General features: G+C 39.4%; 1 protein-coding gene across 1 annotated transcript in view; it reads right to left on the minus strand.

The window, feature by feature from the left end:
- Bmx (BMX non-receptor tyrosine kinase) overlaps positions 1–19,981 on the minus strand; it is a 66,952-nt gene that overhangs the window by 46,360 nt on the left and 611 nt on the right. The window contains exons 2-6 of the mRNA XM_031376777.1: positions 11,251–11,397; positions 10,517–10,621; positions 8,517–8,598; positions 4,117–4,236; positions 2,476–2,540 (exon numbers count right to left, since the gene is read on the minus strand). Coding sequence (XP_031232637.1) covers positions 2,476–2,540; positions 4,117–4,236; positions 8,517–8,598; positions 10,517–10,621; positions 11,251–11,397 — 519 coding nt within the window. The remainder of the gene's footprint in view (positions 1–2,475; positions 2,541–4,116; positions 4,237–8,516; positions 8,599–10,516; positions 10,622–11,250; positions 11,398–19,981) is intronic.

Here is a 19,981-nt window from a genome sequence, read left to right on the forward strand (position 1 = left end):
AGGCAGCATGTGTATAGTAGAGGATTGCAAATTCAATCATCAATAGGAGGAGAGGAGCTCGGCCCTAATGTATTTTTTAATGAGTTGATATGTTGATTCAGGAAAATGATATGTGTTTTTATCAGAAGGAGAAAACTATCAGAAAACACATCATAGACCAGAGATACCATTTCAGATGATATCCTAGGGAATCCAGAGGCCACTTGAAACACCTCCTAGGATTTGAAGAGGCCACCACCTGCCTGGGAATCCTAAGAATAGAAGACTATGGCTATCAACAGAATAAAGAGGCAGGCAAGTTGCATATATTTTAATGATCTAGTGCTATCTAAGTATTGTTTGTTTTTCTGTAGAAAGGCTCCAACCCTGCTTACAAGTTGGCTAGAAACCATCTGTCAAGACATCTTTCCTGTCATAAAGTTCCATTTGTATCTGCCTCCTCAGAAGTAAATGAATATAATTCTCTCCTAAGATAAAGATGTTTTGGAAAGCTCATGCAGCTGCCATCACTACTAGATCATAATAGGACCATGTATAGCTATGGAAGTATGTTGGGTTTTCAATATATTCTTACTTGGCTTTACACTGAAAGGGTTAGAGGGCCCAGTGGTTCCATGATCTCTGTCCCAAAGCAGACTGTCAGTTGCTGCATAAAAAGAGCAAGGTAAAGGGAAGAGGTTGTAACTTAGAGAAAGGTAGCTATAGCAGTAGATAGAGAAATTTTGGATGCTGGCTGTTGTTGTTATTGTTGTTGTTTTGCTTTGTTTTGTTTTGTTTTGAAGACAGGGTTTCTCTGTGTAGTCCTGGCTGTCCTGAACTTTCTCTCTCTCTCTCTCTCTCTCTCTCTCTCTCTCTCTCTCTCTCTCTCTCTCTCTCTCTCTCTCCTAGGACGACCTCAAACTCAGAGATCCTGAATGTTGGGATTAAAGATGTGTGCTGTTCTAATGACCAGTAATCGGGGAGATTTTCATTATACTACAGTGATGAGAAAAACTATGGAGTCTGTCAAAGAATTTATCTGGAGGCAGAGAAGTTATATTAAATGGCTTGGGGTGAATAACAGAGGGAAGGAATTATGCTGTTTAATGTTTTTCATATTCCATAGACTCCCATTTCATTAACAGGATTCTTTCACAAGGTAGTTATGCCCATGTTTGTAAAAAAAAAAAAGAAACATTGTCTGTTATGAGCGATACCATTCCAAAGATTTGTCTCACATGAGCGCATTTTTGTGGCTTATAGATTTGCATATATGTTTGCTGGTTAGTAAAAGACCTAGTAGTTAATAAATAATAAAATGTTGCAATGGTTCTGTGTTTCAAACATTAAATACTAACTATAGATATAAGTGAAACATTATTTAATACTAACTACACATATAAGTGATAGCTCATAGTTTTTTTTTCTCTCTGCTGAGAAGTTCAAATGAAGTCTCCATTTACTAGTCTTGAATCTGGCAACTGTTGGTTTATTTACTATATCCTGATTGCAAAATAGTTTTTAGACTATTGACTTAGAGATAATTGCTCACCTGTTGGAACATGGTCCATGAATTAAGCTGTGTGAGAAGATTTCTAAGAGCTTGTAAGATAACTCCAAGGGAACAACAAGGCAAATGTTTTGTAACTTCTGTTTCTCCATAACATGGGTTGTTATTGGAATGTGCTTTTGTGCCCCTCCCAGGTATAGTAGTAAACAGGAGTGGGTTTATTTCAGATTACTCAACATCTTACTTTTGTTAGTTCAAAGAAGTTTCCAAGCATGGTTTTCCTTGTGACTGTATACAGCTTAAATTCATGTGACCTTTGCTCATTTGACCTTCCTTAACTGTCAGAATACCCTCAAAATATAATTTATCTGATGCTCTGAATAAAGTTGGCTATTGCATGAGGCTTTAGTCTGCCTCATTTTTTTAGGGCCTGCTTCCCAGGTTTATGTCCCCAACTAGAGCTATAACGCACACCCATGGATGCTGTTCATTTGTTATTACACTATTCACAATAGCAAGGAAATGGAACAAGCATAAGTGCCCATCACCAGATGACTAGATAAAAAAAATTGATTCATATGCACAATGGAATTTAATTCAACTGTAAAAAAAAAATCATGAGATTTTTCAGAAGAAAACATGGGAACTGGAAAGTATTATGTTAAATAAGCCAGACTCAGAAAGGCAAATGCTGCACATTTTCCCTCATATACAGAACCTAAATTTAGAATTATGTGTACATGTGTATGTCAGAATGCATACGTCTCTCTGTGTGTAAATGTGTACATGTTTAGATCATATAACCAAAACAGGAATAATAAAGAGGGAGGAATGAAAATTTAAGGGGAAAAATGAGAGGTAATGGGTACGCAGGCAGAATATGAAATGGAACCAGTGGGGGAGAAGAGAGAGAATGAGTTAGAACAAAATAGAATGACACATGTGCAAATAGCCCATCCTTGAAAATAATTTAAAACTGGACTTACTACCCTCTCTGGGAAAGTGGGAGCTCTATGTTTCTCATCACTGATTGCAATGTGCAGATCAGCATCTGAAAAGCAAACAGAACAAAGGAAAACTCTCAACACAGGGAATCAGAAATGAAACACTTTCACCAAATCAACTGAACTTAGACTTAACATTTCAAGCAATCCTGGAGATTTCTTGTATAATATTCAACTCAAACAGCACTCTTCCACCTCCATCCAGCAACTGACATATTGCAATGTCTGGATTGAAACTTCAAGTTCCTCTAAATCCAACAAGCAATTTATACCTCATTTCCATATGTTATTTAGAAACCAACATACCTGTATAGAATGACAAATACTTTAAACAAATCTTGTAATGCTAGCCATCATCATATTGCCATATATGATAATGAAGACTATTACATTTTAAAGTTGTAGTTTTTGCTATATACTTTTAATAAGTAGGATTGTTTCATGAATTTTTTTGGTCTTTTTTTTTATAAGAAAGAATTGATGTCTTTGTCTCTCTCTGTGTCTGTCTCTGTTCTCTCTCTTTCTCTCTCTCTGTCTCTGTCTCTGTCTCTGTCTCTCTCTCTCTCTCTCTCTCACTGTGTGTGTGTGTGTGTGTGTGTGTGTGTGTGTGTGTGTGTGTCTTTGAGACAGGGTCTCAGTGTGAGGGTTAGTCTTAAACTTGCTGTGTAACTCAGACTAGTCTTAAACTATGATCTTCTTGACTAAGCTCTTAAGTACTAAAATTACAAATATATGCCATCAAGCCTGCCTATCTGGGTGTTTTGCTTGAATGTATCTGTGTACCACATGCATGCAGTGTCCAAAGAGCCTGGAAGAAGGCATTGGATCTGCTGGAACTGGAGTTACAGATTGTGAAGTGCCAGATTAGTGCTGGGAATCAAACCCAGGCCCTCTCTCGAAAAGCAGCTGGTACTCTTAACTACTGAGCCACCTCTCCAGCCTCTCATTTTCTTTCTTTTAAAGAATTACTTATTATATGAATCTGAGTACACTGTAGCTGTCTTCAGACATACCAGAAGAAGACATCAGATCTCATTACAGATGGTTGTGAGCCACCATGTGGTTGCTGGGAATTGAACTCAGGTCCTCTGGAAGAACAGTCAGTGCTCTTACTCGCTGAGTCATCTTTTTAGCTCGTCATTTTCTTATCAAGTGGGAAACCTAGCAGTTTGATTCGTAGTGATAAGCTCACCACATTTTAATTCTAATGAGTTTGTTTTAAACTACAGAATTATGAGAGGCATTAATGGGTCATTTCTTGACCCATGTTTTCAATTTTTTATTAAAATGTTTTCATAAAGTATATTTTGATTATATTCTTTCCCCTGAACTCCTCCCAGATTTTTCCCACCTCCCTACCCATCCAAGTTCATGTTCTTTTTCTCTCTGTTTATTATGGTTTCAACTTTATAAACATTTCTCATTAAATGAAAAACATATATTAATATTGAGTGAGTATGATTCAACTGACACTAAAATTATACTTAATTTTTAACTTAGCATTCACAAAGCTGTATTGCTATGATGTCAATCAATATGGTGTATTTTGGAAAACTAATCTGGCACTGAGCAGACCTGACCTAGTGACTACTCCAGCCCACCCCAAGGTCCCGTCACACATACATGCTTCCCAGAGAGTGCATCCTGGGGCTGCTTTGCAGCTCTGCTGGCAACACAGGAACTTTCCATCCACAAAGAAGCCACTGTGATACTTGATCAACAGGTGGGGGTTGCCCCGTATCTCTGAAGGACAAGCAGGGAGGATACAAGATATAAGCAGACATTGGCCCAAAAGATGCAATGCAATAAGTAGATACTATCATCTCAGTACAATGTCAATTTCATTTACCAGCAACTAAGGTCAGACCTGATGTCTACCAAAGCAGTTGGTTTTCACCAGGAAGTTAATAAACTCAAAGAATAAACAGAAACCACAGCATAATCCACAGTCTAACTACAGTATAATAAAGTATCATTCTGACATGAACAAGTTAGGAAAAATGCGTACACTGGCTAGTTTGCCATTAAGATTTTATAAGTCAGGAAAGGTCCTGACTGGGTTACAGCACCTGATGTTCTTTGGTGGGAGAAGTAGGCTAGGTGGTAGGACTAGATCTTAGGAAAAAGAGTTTCTGAGAGTATGTACTTACTATGGGTTTTTATTTGGAAAACTTTCAAAGGTACAGTAAGAATCATGCACTATATCCTTTTTCCATCTGTTCCTTAGATCCACCAATTGTTAACTATTATATTTTGCTGCTTCTTTCTCTTTAAGACACATGTAATTTTTGTTCTAAAATTTTGTCATTATTATTCAATCAATACTTTAGAAAGAACAGCAGACATATGGCTTGAATAATGTTATCCATAAATATCTACCCACACAATTTCTATTGCCAGGGGTATTCTCTTACCTAACTATAAAGCAAATTGTCAATTTCAGAAAATTGAATATATTTTATACTTGACTTCCTCCAATTGTTCCAATAATATTCTTTAAATTACTGTTTTTCTGATCAAAGTTCTGGTCCAGCATTATGTATGAAATTTATTTATTTAGTTGTTCTTGAACTAGAATAGTTTCTTGTCTTTTCTTTGTCTTCCATGACTTTGACATCCTTACTCTAAGGGATAAATAATTTGAGTGAGTGGAAAGCTACCTGTTTTTCTGAGGCAAGGTCTCATATACACAAATCTAGCTTTGTCTCACTGTGTAGCCAAAGCTAACTCTGACTCTTGACTCTCGTACCTTCGCCTCCCAAATGCTGGGACTACGGGACTCCCCCACCACACCCAACTAGAGGCTACTTTTCTAGGATATGTGTATATTAGAGAAGAGGAGCTAAGGTACAGCTTGGTGGTAGGGCACCTGCCTAACAGACACCAAGTCCTGGACTCCATCTCCAGTAGTGGAAAAGTGAACCATGAGAATAAGGCAATGTTAGTCTAGACAAATTAAATTCTAATCTTGGAATGTTATACTCTATGTACAGGAAATTAATGAGTTTTGCAATACAGCAGAAAATCCTCCAAGGATTCAAGAAGCATCTTTAATTGAGGAGAGCTGGTCCTATGTGTGACTTCAGCTCTTTCCTCTTGATTTTATGTTCATTTAGAAAATCCTTAACTTTGAAACCAAGAGAGTCTTGTTCCTCCTTTATTAACCCAACCTAAGGAATAATAATTAACATTGTGCTGGATCACTGAGGGGGTATAAAATACTATACGTAAGTCTTTGGCCTCAGTTGTTCAGTGAACAGTAGGTTTTAGTAAGGAAAAACTAATGAGCATTAAAAGTTAATTATGACAGAATGAATTAAGATCATAAAGTGCTAATTTCTGATTTTAGTCCCAAATAATCATTGGAATCTCATGCTTTCTTGCTGTCTAAGCTGTTGCTCTTTAATGTGTCAAGATTTCTAATGTTTCCAACTAAAAGGATTTAGATTCCTGCCTGGGTAATTAATTCTCCAACGATGTCTGAAACTCAACATTGCAACAATTCCCACACTTATTGATATTTTTAAACTGTATGTGGCTTTATGTATTTTTTTTTCATGTGCATCTCTGCCCAACAGCCCTGAGGATTGGCTGTTACTGCTATCATGACAGAGCTAAATAGATAAATTGATATGGCACAAACTGGTGAAACTTCATAAGGAGAAATGTTTAAGTGAGAGAGCTTTTGTCTTCCCATGGCAAGTTAGTTTTCTAACTTAATGACAATGTCACTCACCCTCTCTATCCCCCAGAACAGTAATTGAAAATAAAACATACATAGATACTGTTTTCCAATGTATATTATACACAGAGATGGGTATGTGTTGTGAGAATTCTGGGATTTTGGGTTCATTTGAAGACACAGAAATATTATAAGGCTATGCTTTCATTTTAATCCCAGTTGTGGGATATGGGGTTGCTTTAGACTGTCTGTAGCAGTTGACTAAAATTTGTCTTGTGTTCTAGCACAGGTGTGGTTTTGCCAGTCACAGATAATTTCTGTGATTGTGTGATGTTTGGAATTCTGGGAACTTTTCAGTGGTTATATGAATGCTAGGGCCTCAAGAGGTGGGATTGGTGGTTGTTGGTCATTCAGTGGGGTTGGTTGTGGTTTGTTAGTTGTCATGCTGAAAGAGGAAACAAGAAGAAAGAAATTTAGATTCAGGGATCTCTATTTCTCTCTCTCAACCCTATCCTTCTTTCTTTCCTATCTAGTGGTAGGGGGTGAAACTCGGGGTGATAAAGTGTGGGAAAAGAAGAATCCCCAAATAGCAAAGACCAGCTTCAGATAAGAGCCATAGTATTAGGGAATGTAGCATGAACAAAAATTTTGGGGGGCAGGGGAGGCTTCTATGACAGCTTTGAACCTTCCCTTTAACCCATAAGAATAGTAAAAGAGAAAGCTAGAAGGAACCTGTGTCTCTGACATCCTCCAATGGGTACCCAATCCCAAGACTGCCTGCCTTGCATTCTCTGTGGGAAAGAAAGTAAACATGGATTTGTTCCAGTGACTGATGTATTTTCTTCTCCAGTACAAAGCACTGTTTACATATACACACTTTCTGTTGAGCATAAAGCAGCGCTAGGAATGGAGACACTACAATTTTGGGAGGGACCAAGAGATGTATTGTTGCTCATCTCTTTGTTCTCCTTTTCTATCCATAAACCCTCATGTGTATTATCTTGCCCCCTCCCCAAAGCCTGGACAACGTGTATAGTTCAAGAAGACATGTTGGAAACACAGGGAGTAAACAAAAGCTGAATATGAGAAGTATATACATGACAACTGAGCCCCAGGAGAGTCCCTCAAAAGACGAATGGCTGGGAAGCAAAATCTTATGGCTCCTCCTGGAAACCTCATTATAACCACAATGACCTATGTGTAAGAGGATATTGTATTACATTTGGTCATTCATAAATGTAATTACTATAGGAGAAAAGAAATAAGCTTCTCATTTTATAGGTCAGGAAACAGAGGCACAGATGTGTTATATAGTGTGTGTGTGTGTGTGTGTGTGTGTGTGTGTGTGTGTGTGTGAGAAGGAGAGAGGGAGGGAGGAGAGTATAGGGTATAGGTTTGCCTGGCCCTTACAGAGATACCCATCTAACTTCATTGAGATGATTATGGATAATGAGGGACGATTCTCACCCTAATGGACCACTTCACTATTCTACAAAATATATTGCTAAGTCCTTTCACATAAAGGGAAAATGGAGTTTGTGTGGGAAAAGATGTATTTGCATTGATGTGGAATGGGTGTGTGCAATGGGAGGTGTACTGAGATATTGCCCTTATCTAAAAGTAAATGTAAAAACAAAATCTTCTTCTGCCTAGGATGTTAAAACCTGAAGCCGCACCAGTAGAGTTAAGCTATGTATCATCCTTACAACATGACCTTTTTAAAACCACAAGGATTGTAGAGGGAAAGATGATGGCACCCAATTAATAATAACAATCCTCTTCCTTATTACTGAAGCAGCTTAAAAATCACAAATAAAATCTTTATTGAATTATCAGTTTGGAGCAAAATATAGTCACTTAGTTAAAATATAGTGATTTTAAATGTTGGATTCAGGTAATTGAATTTTGAGATTCCCATTGCGAACATTTGTGGCATTTGGTTGTTTTCTTTTAAACTTGTGTAAAAAAAAAAGAAGACTAATCATACCCTTGTCCATAGAGTAGTCAACAAGATGCAACATGTACTTGACAGAGTGGCTGGCAAGTGGTAAGTGCTCAGCACTTATTAACGCTAACGCTTTATGAACATTGGCAGTATGGTCCCAACAGGACTTGAAGCACACCAGGAAGCACAGTTGGCCTGCCCCTTGCCCCCACCCCACCCCTACCCCCACCACACCGGGGAAAACACAATAGCCAGCTCTGTGCTCAGTGTGAAAGCTGTGGTGATCCCCAGGCTTCCTGCCTGTACCACTGAGAAAGCAAAAGCAAGCATGAATACAGCCCATGACCTGAGCTTCCTAAGAAAGCAATTCAAGCCTTCATTATAGCGTTTTGTTACCTTTTTGCAGTGCTTGCAACCACTGACATCGGCTCTCTTCATTCGATGCATAGACATAAAGAAGCCCATCTTTGTACACAATCTGGATGGGGGAAAAAAGCAATGAATTTTGATACAAGTGTTTCATAGTTCAATCTGGTGTACCTGTAAATTTTTACATTATCAGAAATAAACCTTTCTCATAGAACATATATTAGCTTTGGAATTACATTTAATATGGTAAACTACATTATTTCTTAGAAGTGCTGTGTTCTATCCTTCTATCCAATAGAAACATTTTATGAGGTTGGAGAAATGGCTCAGTGGGTAAGGTAAGCAGGGCATGCTGTGCACAAACCTACAAGTCCTGTCCTCTGGAAGTTACAGAGAGGAAGATTCCCAGAGCTCCGGAATCAGGAGGAGATCCCCTCTCAAGTGAATCAGCTGGAGGGTGACAGAGCCGGACACCTGGTGTCATCTTGCCTCCACAGGTAGGACACCCAATGCCCTCCTCTTGTACCCACATGCTCATACACCTGCCCCAGTTTGAAAATTACAATACCTTCTTTGAATCTGGGTTCGTTTACAACTAAAAAATAATATATACCACTTATGAAAGATTTCCTAGTAGCTAGGCTCATCCTACTTCAATAGTTTTCCTTTATTTATATATGAGTATGTGGTTTCTTTTTCTAACAAATGAGCAAGTATACTCAGAGATTAGTTGTAATGGAGAGCAGGGCAGTTGTTTTGTTTTGAGACAGGGTTTCTCTGTGTGGCTTTGGTTGTCCTGAAACTCCCTCTATAGACCAGACTGACCTCAAAGACGTCTGCCTGTATCTACTTCTCCAATGAGTACTGGGCTTAAAGGCATGCACCACCATCACCCCAGCTAAGTTATGATGTGTCTTTATGGGTATATACACATAAGTAGTGGGCTAGGAACTCTGCAGGGCTGGAAAACATTTGTGGCTTTGAGTAGCCTCTGTGTCCCTGCTGTGTTTGAAGTTTCCTCCATGGGCACCCTCTCCCTTGGTTTTCCCCAACAGGGTGATAGTTTTGTAGTAGGTCTGACTCAGCTGAAACCATTCACAAAGGCACTCTGGGGGCTATGGGGTCAGCAAGGTGGCTCAGAAGGAAGGGTGCTCTGCCATCAAGCATGATGACCTCATTTTGATCCCCGGAACCCACATGGTGAAAGGGAAGAACTGACTCTTATAAGCTGTCCTTTGACTCCATATTCATGCTGTGGCATGTGGGAACATATCACACACACACACACACACACACACACACACACACACACACTCACACATACACACACACACACTCACACATGCATGCATGCACGCATACCCTCTACATGCTTTTTAAAAAGATTCCTTTGGTGTAAAATCAAAGTTGGTTTAACATGGAATGTAGAACCCTTTGCAGTATATCACCGCCTGCTTCTCTAGGCTGGTCTCTTTCATTCTCTTATTTTAGCACTTACTGTTTAGTGTGTCCTGCTATCTCCTCCATCTTTGCTAGTTAAGGTCCACTGGGCCTTCCCAACCCAAGTGTAACTGCTGACAGAGCATTTTCATGACATATTGGAGTGAGGAGCATGGAATGTACATCAACCTCCATCTTAACACTCACTTTCCCTGTACTATGACAGCCTATTTTGCCATCTCCTTGGAGACACATGGGGCGGGGTTGGTATTTAATCTTGCACAGCTTCTTACTTGCTGTTGTTACCCAAGAAAGAAGAGAGATATCCCAACAGTGGTCCATTAAAGAGATGGGTAGACCCGAAGCAGGTCAGACCATGGTAGCTTACACTCTCATCCTGCTTCCCCTCCCTCTGAGAGAAGCAGATTGGCCAGAAAGGTTCTGATAGACTGCCAGCACACACTTGGGACTATCCCAAACATTATCACTGTCTCAAGGGTTCATTTTGCAATATGGTTATTTTCCTGGGCACAGTGAGCTAACAATAGAAAATATTAAACAGACTGTGTCCCCCCACCCCAGTTTACCTGAAATGGGTACTGTCTCTCCACCGGTGTCTGCTCCTCAAGGTTGACTTTTTCCACACATCTGATTTTCTTAATTTCTATTGATCCCTTTCTGCTTCCTCTTTTCTGAATTCAAAAACAAACCAGAAGCTATATCAGGTTGGTGCTTCCAGGTGAGCAAGGAAAAGTATATAGCTAAAGTTAACATCTGGAGCAGGACTAAGAGATGTGGAAGTCAATAGAGATGCTGTTCTGTTGCTCTATGGCATTCACAATCATATTTCTAAACTATGATCACATGCTTCTCCAAAGGCAAGTATCTGAGTGACAGTTAATAATCTTATTTGAGAATTGTGTGAAGCGCGACCTATGAGCTATAGGGTATTTTAGTAGCATCCTCAGTGTCTGTCCACAGGATGCTCAGAGTGCTTACCCATCGGCCCCCAGAACAAGTGTGGCAGCTGACATATCTCTAAGCATTGTCCAATGTCTTCCAGGACAAACACAAATTACTTTAGCTGAGAGCTACTATTTTAAAGACATGTTATGATTGATCTTAATAAAATGAATAAGTAGTTTCCAATCCTTTCTCTTGATTGATCATACTTTGGTTAAAGAGAGACAGTGTAATATGTTGATACAAGCTGATCTTTACTCTTAGCTACAAATCCTGGTATTCTTTCATTATAATCAAGGACCTTGTAGAGATTTGGGAATAATAATAAATAGCACAAAACAAGGAAGAAGAAACTCACCATTTTGTCATATTCATAGTAAGAAAGGCTTGTTTTAGTTAGAACAAAAAGCCGCTCCTTGTAATTATTTGGTGACATTTTCTTCTTTTGCTGTGACTTTTTGAGAAGCAGTTCTTCCAGAATGGATTTACTATCCATATTGTCGTCCTAAAGAAAAGAATTAAAATGATTGCAGTATCTAGCTAGGTCCAGGGAGAATAAAGATACCAACTTCCAAATATAAGGCTTAATTAGGATTATAGAATAGACCATGAATCCCTCCTAGTTTTCTTCTGCCTTTGTTCTGAGTTTCACAATTATGCAGGTTTTCTATGCATATTACTTCTTCCTTGACCCATGTCCCACTGTGTATCATACAGTTACCATGTTTGCACCATCTTCCCGACTAACTCATCATAATGGTCTCCTCCACTGTTGAAATATTCTATACATACTTATTGAATTGACTAGCAGATAGTAAAATCTTTCAAACTGCACTCCAGGAAGCTCACCATCTATTAATTTTAGTTATCGGTTGATAACTAAAATTTCCTTCCATTTCTGTGGCTAGTGATTTCACCAGATAATCTATATCAACATAAACCACTGGTATCATCGTGAGGAACATTCATCACCCATCATCATAACTGGGTCTTCTGGCATTAAGGATGCAGGTGTGATTGACAATATCAAGATTAAACCACAGGAAGAAGATTGGTGAAAAGACAATAAAAAGATCAAAAAGAAGATACTTTTCACTCCCAAACTATGGAAAACATTAAAACTGAAGGTATTTAGGAGGAAAAAAGAAATATATCAACTGTCTCTTTCTACTAAGACAGATAATTTTAGCCCTCTGTCTGGTACCAGGTCTGAAAAAGAAAAGTATTTCTGTTAAGCCGTGGGCCACAGAGATAGACTTCATGTTCTTCTTAGCTTTGTGAGAGTGTACCATTATTAGCAATTAAGTACCCAGTAGTTCTGATCTATCTTTAATGGTCTCAAGATAATTAAGTTTACTTACCTTAGACTCTGTGGAACTGAAGTCTACATATTAACTTTAGCTCTCAAGCTGTAAGCAAAAAGTTCCTGCTCTGAGGTACCATCTCTCATGTTCTCCCTGACTATGCCAGGGACATGCATTAAAAGAGAAAATATTTGCATCCTATTAACAGTCTTGGTCAGGAAGCACCAGCACAGACATTGTTCCCTTAGCATAGATGCAGGTGCAGGCAAGGAAGCAAACGCAGCCAGTCACTAGCCCGCCCTTCCTATCAGGCCAGGAATATGAGGAGCCTACCACAGCAGGTAGTAGTGACAAAGGGAGACTAAGAAACACAGGCTGGAGTTCAATAAATCAGCACTAGTCACTCCTCTTAATATAGACTAAAGAATCTAAAGTGGGGATTAAGAAAAGCAGCTCTTTGAGTTTATCTACGTAGATCAGGAAAGTGTGACTACCGAAACTATTCTCAAAAGCTTTGCTTGATTTATAGGCAGCTAACAGGCATTCATACCCATTAAATAGAAGAAAATGTTGCATACTTCTGGCTCTGGATATTGTTTTATAGATTTTTAAAAGGGGGGCAGTTCTTTTCTGAGCATGGCATGAAGGGGAGTGATGAGACAGGGTAGTAGGTACACTAGCTGTAGGTACACTAGGCATAGTCGCAGGGCACTTTGTGTCATATTTGTTTTCTACATTAAAAAACATTAAAAGCTCTTGCCAATTTTCTCATACATGGCAGCTAAAACAATACTTCTCAAAGCCATCTATTAACTTAGCAGATCTGATCAGAGCAGTGTTTTAAACAAGCAGGGCTTCGTGTCTGGAGTAAGAGGCAGTCTTTCCCAGCACTACACAATGACTCATACTGTGATCTTTATTGAGCTTTCATGCACTTCACATTAAAGATGGGTCTGGAGGAAATTGTATAGAGAGGATTGAGAATTGTGAAATCCTCCAAATACTGGAGGGAAGGGTACAAAGTAGAAAGGAAGCCTATAAGGCCTTCAATGACATTCTACAATAAATTTCTAAGAGTTTACAAGCCTTCTGCTCCAGACAAGGTATAACTTGTCAAATTTTAGTGTCATGGTTCATTTAATCCTGCCCTTTGCGAATATTTTCTTTCACTTAAAAACACCTGATATGTGCTTATTCTATAAAACTGAGAACTCAAGCAGGCCAAAGAAAAAGATGAGCATATCCCTAGGTTAGTTTTTCTTTTTAGATATGTAGGCATGCATGCTAAGTGTCATTAAGGTGGGTTGACATTCAGTGATGTGTGATTCTTTTGTATCAAGCATTTGGAGTCATGTGTCTCTGAAATTCTATTCACAGGGGCCAAGTCTTCAAGGCTCCACTCCCTAAGGCAGCCTCTCAGGTACTTGTACAGCCCTGAAGAATCCTGTCTTGATGACACTTTGCCATCTTCTAACAAACTCTCACGGTCTCTGTTCAGATTTGGCCCTCCCCTTCTCCATCTACCTGCCTCCTTCCCCTCTGTGGACTCCTCGAGCTCCAGAGGCGTCTGATGCTCTTGGACTTGTGAGCACTTCACTCATGTACATTCACATATAATTAAAAATAAAATAAATTGTTTATTTTAAATGTGGTGGCTCACATTTTTAATCTTAGTGCACTGGAGGCAGAGGTAATTAGATCTCTGAGTTCGAGACCAGGTTGGTCTACAAAGTGAATTTCAGAACAGCCAGGACTACACAGAGAAACCCTGTCTCAAAAAACCAAAACCAAAACCCAACTAACTGAGCAACCAACCAACCAACCAACCAACCAACAAAACCCAAAACTCAAAACTGTTCTTAAAGAGTTTTATGATGGCATTTCACACAATTATCCTTTTTATTTTTGTCTCCAACTACCCTCCTCTAAATGCTACCTCTTCTTGCTTTCCTGCACATATACTGTAATATTCTTTGTTTTCTGTTTCCTTTGGACCTCCTCCTTTTCTTTCACAGTCTCCCTTCTATTCTCATGTCCTACATATATATGTGTGTACATTTATATGTACATGTGCAGAGAAAGTTAAGTCTAGATTTTGCATGTAAGAGAACTGTGGTATTTGTCTTCTGAGTCTGTCTTATTTCATGGAATCAAATGTTCCCTGGTCTCTTTCTATATATGTCATGATTTCCTTCTTCTTTACACTTAAATAGAGGTTCAAACTGAAACCTGGGGTCCCACTTGCTACAGGAAGTGATACTCCATAAGGGTTCATTTTTAGAAATGTGACATCTCCTCCTTTTTATTATGATAGCAGCTGAAGGAGCCTCCGCACTCCTGTTGATTCACATGCCTGTTCAATGACCAGCAAGGTCTCATCTGCCCACTATTAGCAGAAGGAAGTCCCAGTAGAAGGTAAGAGTAAATGAAGCCCCTTTTAAAATACACTGCCATATGAAACCCTGTTAGTATTAAACAAGAATCTATTTTCATACAGGAATGGGTGGGATTTGGCTGGACTCTCATAAAACCGCTCACATAGAATAGAAACATCAATTTGCTTACCAAATAATCCATGCTGCCTATTTCCATAAGCATATTAAACTACACACAGGGGAGGCAAAACCAACCCTGGCAAAAATCAATACAATGAAAGCAGTAACTATTATGTTACTAATCACATACATAAAAGCTACATGTTGCATTAGTATGACTCACAATCACCATGGTTATTTAAGATTCACAAGGAAATGATCTTGTGAGAATAAGGGCAATGTGTCAGTTCTCTCTGAGATGCTTGACTTCCAGCCAGTAGGGTGTCTGACACTGAGGGACTGAAATAAAAGTCACCCTTCCATGATCCTGAGTGATTAACAATAAGCATATGTAAGATGGGCTTCAGGACTAATATGTAAGGCTGTTGTGCAGCAGTAGATTGAAACACCTGAGTAATTTAAAGTAGCCGTGGCAACTGGACAAGGCAGGCCTCCTTTTATTCTAAGTTTTACCAACCTGATTCTGTCATAGCCCCCTTGCATGAAGCCACTTAAATGAAAAACCTGGCATGCTATGGGCATAAAATCATGATTAAAAAAAAAAAAAAAACTATGTGCGATGTGAGAACTTAATAGAGCCCATTCATTTTACTATAAACAGCCTGAAGAAGATTGTTTTATTTTTTTTAAAAGTGTATGTGTGTGCACATGCTCACTCAAGTGCACATACATGTACTCATACATATACACATGTGAGTATAGGTACCATTGTAAGATCCCTCTGGAGCTGGAGTTACAGGCAATTGTGAGTGTCCAATATGGATGCTGGAAACCCAGCTCAGCTTCTCTGCAAGATCAGTACAGGATACAGTCTTAACCATTGAACCATCTCTCCAGCCCCGAAAGGGGGAAAAATAAATCATGATAGTTACTATATGATGAAGGACATTGGTAATGAGCCCTAAAACAAAACAAAACAAACAAACAAACAAAAAAACAAAGAAAAATCGAGGCCAGCCTGGTCTACAGAGTGAGTTCTAGGACAGCCAGAGCTATACAGAGAAACCCTGTCTCAAAAACAAAAAACAAAAAAACAAAACAAAACAAAAAACAAAGATAATGAGCCCTGAAGTACACACACACACACACACACACACACACACACACACACACTGATTATTCTTGCCAAGATTTATGGAGGGCTCACTGTATACCAGGTGCTATTTAAGACATCAGAGGAATGTTTATTTGTTGGTTACAGTCACCCAGGGTGATGGGATATGACACATGCCCATGCACACCTTAGGGGTAGGCTACTATAAATCCTATTAGGCATGTCCTGACACAACCATCCTGTGCCAGGGTATTTTGTGAAACGTCTATACTGTAACAGTCACACTGTAGAGTATATTGCAACTGCTGTCCTTAGTTATAGATCGTGAAGCTATAATAGAAAATCAAATTGCCCAGTTGTAATTTACATTATATTGGTAAATTGGCAGATGCTATTTAAACTTGTTAAACATGGATTCTGAGAGGCAGTTGACCTCCTCTGTCTCATAGTCAAGCATACTTTTGCCAAGTGTCCTCCAAGTTCCCTGTCCTGAATCAGGCTGGCCCTCTGGCTCTGTAATAGAAAAAAGAGAAAAAAAACTGCAAGCAATGAAAAGTATTTAAAAATTCAGCCTTGCTGGACAGTGGTGGTGCATGCCTTTAACTCCAGTGCTCAGGAGGCAGAGACAGGTGAATCTCTGTGAGTTTGAGGCCAGCCAGGTCTACAGAGTAAGTTCCAGGACAGCCAAGGCTACACAAAGAAACTCTACCTGGGATACCCCACCCCCAAACAAACAAACAAACAAAAACCACAAAAATCTCATGTCCTCCAGAATAGCTAAAAGATAAACTACTTCCAACACAGGTTACTATTGTTTATCCCAGGGTATAGAAATGCCTGCAGTGTGAATAGCTCACTGACAAGAGAGGCTCAATCAGGAACTGCAGTCAGTTTTTGCAAGATGTTGTGAGCCTCCAATTTGATGATGTCACTCAACTGGGCTATTCCACTTGTCTCCCTTGGATGTTGTAAAAGCCTGGCTTGATGATGCTTTGCTTCTGTCTATATGCTACTGGCTATTTTTTTTTAATGCTTGTTTACTAAATTATTAATAAAAACACACTCACTGGGTAGTCCTGATGCTTTTTTTATCCTAGCACTCAGGAGACAGAGGTAAGCAGATCTCTGTGAGTTTGAAGCCAGCCTGGTCTACAGAGTGAGTTCCAGGATAGCCAGGGCTATACATAGGAACCCAGTCTTGGAAAACAAAAACAACAACAAACAAAGAAAAAACCCAAGCAGTCATTTGAAACTGTAAATACAGCTATTGTAGATCATTCTCAGAACTGTATAAAACACCAAGTCCAACTGCTAATGTGTTGGAGTTAGCATTTGAATTTTGGTCACTTAGTTCTAAAGTCCACATTCTTGACCAGGATACCAGTGATAGAAAGCAACATGGCCACTGTGTGACCTAAACCTGAGAAGACTCTAGCCTAAACACAAGAAAGCAGCCATAGAGTGTGAAAGCTTGGAGTAACTTTTTACTAATGATGTACTGAACCCTAACATCCCAAAGCAACTTAGCTAAAACTACAAAGCAGTGATCTAATAGCCCAGGGAGCTAGATTCAGCTGTCTTGCCTTAGACACATTCATACTATGGCACTGGACATACTCAGAAATAACGGCATGGTGGCACATGCCTTTAATTTCAGTACTCAGGAAGCAGAGGCAGGAGAATATGAATTCAAGGCCAGCATGGTCTACATAATGAGGTCCAGACCACCCAAGACTACACAGTAAGATCTGTTAAAGAGAGGGAAACACACACACACACACACACACTGAGAGAGAGAAAGAGAGAGAGAGAGAGAGAGAGAAAGAGAGAGAGAGAGAGAGAGAGATGCAAAGAGACTCACATATGAGAGTGATCTCTATGTTCAACCAAAGCTACTTCCAACTTAATAAGGCACACTGTTGAAGGAACTAGGTATAAATATGGGTCTAACATGACCTGTGCAAGGAACTTTACAAGGGAACTCTCAGAAAAATGTGACTTGGAAATAATCATTGAGCGGGATGCCTCAATACAGTGTTGGGTAGTAAAACTCCAGGCTAGGGTACAGTAAGAAGGTAAAGAATACTTGTCAATCATGTACAAGGCCCGGTATTATATCCCTGGCTCCAGAAAGAGACACTATTGGTGAATTATAATGCATATTTTGAATAGTGCTAAAAATATGCAGCCTTAAAAGTGGGAGTAAATGGCAGGTAGTGAAGAAGGTGGAAGCTGGAGACAGGAGAGAGATGGGATGCACTTAAATTGGCCCAGTCAGTAGCTCTGGCAATGGAAACCTCTTCCCTGAATAGTTCAAGATGGCTTTTAAGGCTTTGTTCTTTAGAAGGGAGAACAGGGGCAGCTCTTTCCTACCCCTTTCTTGTTTTCTTGTCTTCTTTTACATGTCGTTTAGCTATAGATTTTGATTGATTAGTGCTAAAATAGTAAAGTGAGAAGTACATTGGATAGGCAGGAAGACTAGTCAGGAGGGAGGTACTCCAAGTAAAGATTGGACAGGGGTCTGAAAAAGACATTGGAGATTCCTGTGACAACTTAAATAGTCAAATATTTGCCAAAAGTGGGCCCTGTTTATTCTTCTGCTAAACAACTGAACATAATACAACAGTAAGCTTAAGCAAGAGCAAGAAGTACGATTCAGAATCAGGCAAAGTGGCTGAGCAAAGCTTCTGGTGCTGGCTTTCAGCTCTGTAGACCCAACAAGTCCCTATTTCACACGATACTGTGCGGGTCAGAGAGTTACAGTTGATCTTGGCACGAGATAGACAGAAAAACTAATGTCAACACTCACATCCTTAGCATTTTGGAAGACCAAACGTTGACTGCTCTGAGATAAGCTTATGAAAACAAGGCAAACTTTATTCTCACCAAGAGAAAATTTCAGTGCTACTTCTGTCAGAGATCAAACTGGCTTTGCACAAAAGATTCATCTTCTGTGCCTTCTGAAGGGTTTCTAAGCCACCTTTTCTTATTTTGAGCAACCTCTTCCTTTTTGGCCCCCTCTGCCCGGGGCCACTCCTTCTGGGCATCTTCATCAGAAAAGTAAAAAGTGGCAAATCTATCAGCTAGCATTGGCTTAGCATCTATTATTACTCTTTAGATGTAGACTGGCATAGGGAAGAGCATCACATATGGATGGGTTCAAATCTTTCTCTGTCTCTCTGCAACCTGACATATTACCTAACCCTGCTAAACCTCAGCTTCCTCATCTGCAAACTGGGTGAAAACAATAACTGCCTTGAAGAGTTTTGAGAAGTCATGAGAAAATGGCAGTGCCTTGCCCAGCATCATAGGAGATGAGGCTTCTCTGTGCCACTCTATAGTTACATTGAAAAACAAATCACATCGAAGTCAGAAGACTAAAGACAATGATGTGTCCCTTAAAGATAATTTTTCCTTTCTCATGCCCTGCCTCCAAGCTCTTCATGTATTCTCAAGTCAACAAGCACCTGTTCCTTAAGTTTGTTACCTGCTCTCTTGGGGACCGGTTACCTTCAAATCGGGTTGAATCAGCTTGTCTGGATGGTGTGTCTGTACAACCATAAATTCTTATCCAAACACATACTTTGAAGTGACTTTAAGGCTGGTTCATGGTCCAATAGCATGGATACCTCCTGGAGCTGCTTAGAAAGCATACTCCTCACCAGTAAGCTGCTCTAGAAAAGAACCCCATACTCACACTCATGCAAGCAACCTTGATTAAACTCAGTGGGTAAAAACACAGGAGATAGGAGACTTGTTCAGAGGAAGAGCAGATTCCAAGGAAGCGGGAGCTGAACTAAATAAACACTTGATCAAAATATTTTGCATCATATATAAACCTATCAAAGAGTAATTTAAAAATGTAAAGAGTGCAGCTGACTCTGGTGACTCATGAGAATGCTAGAACACTGACAGAAACCACAATTTATTTGCAGCATTATTTAAAGTCCGGTGAAATCATTGTAGCTAGCAAGAACTCTTTAATTCTATGGTCGTGGGAACCAAATGCACCATTTGTCTCCCACATCTCTCTTTCCATCATGAACATTCTTGATTTCTGGTTTATGGAGAGTTCAGGGATGGAAACCAAAACATTTGTAGCTGAAAAAACATGATAAAGAGATAAAGAAAAGCTTTTTTTTTGTTTTTGTTTGTTTGTTTTGTGAGCAGTTATAG

The sequence above is a fragment of the Mastomys coucha genome, chromosome X (assembly GCF_008632895.1).
Source record: "Mastomys coucha isolate ucsf_1 chromosome X, UCSF_Mcou_1, whole genome shotgun sequence".
NCBI classification, from domain to species: Eukaryota; Metazoa; Chordata; class Mammalia; order Rodentia; family Muridae; genus Mastomys; species Mastomys coucha.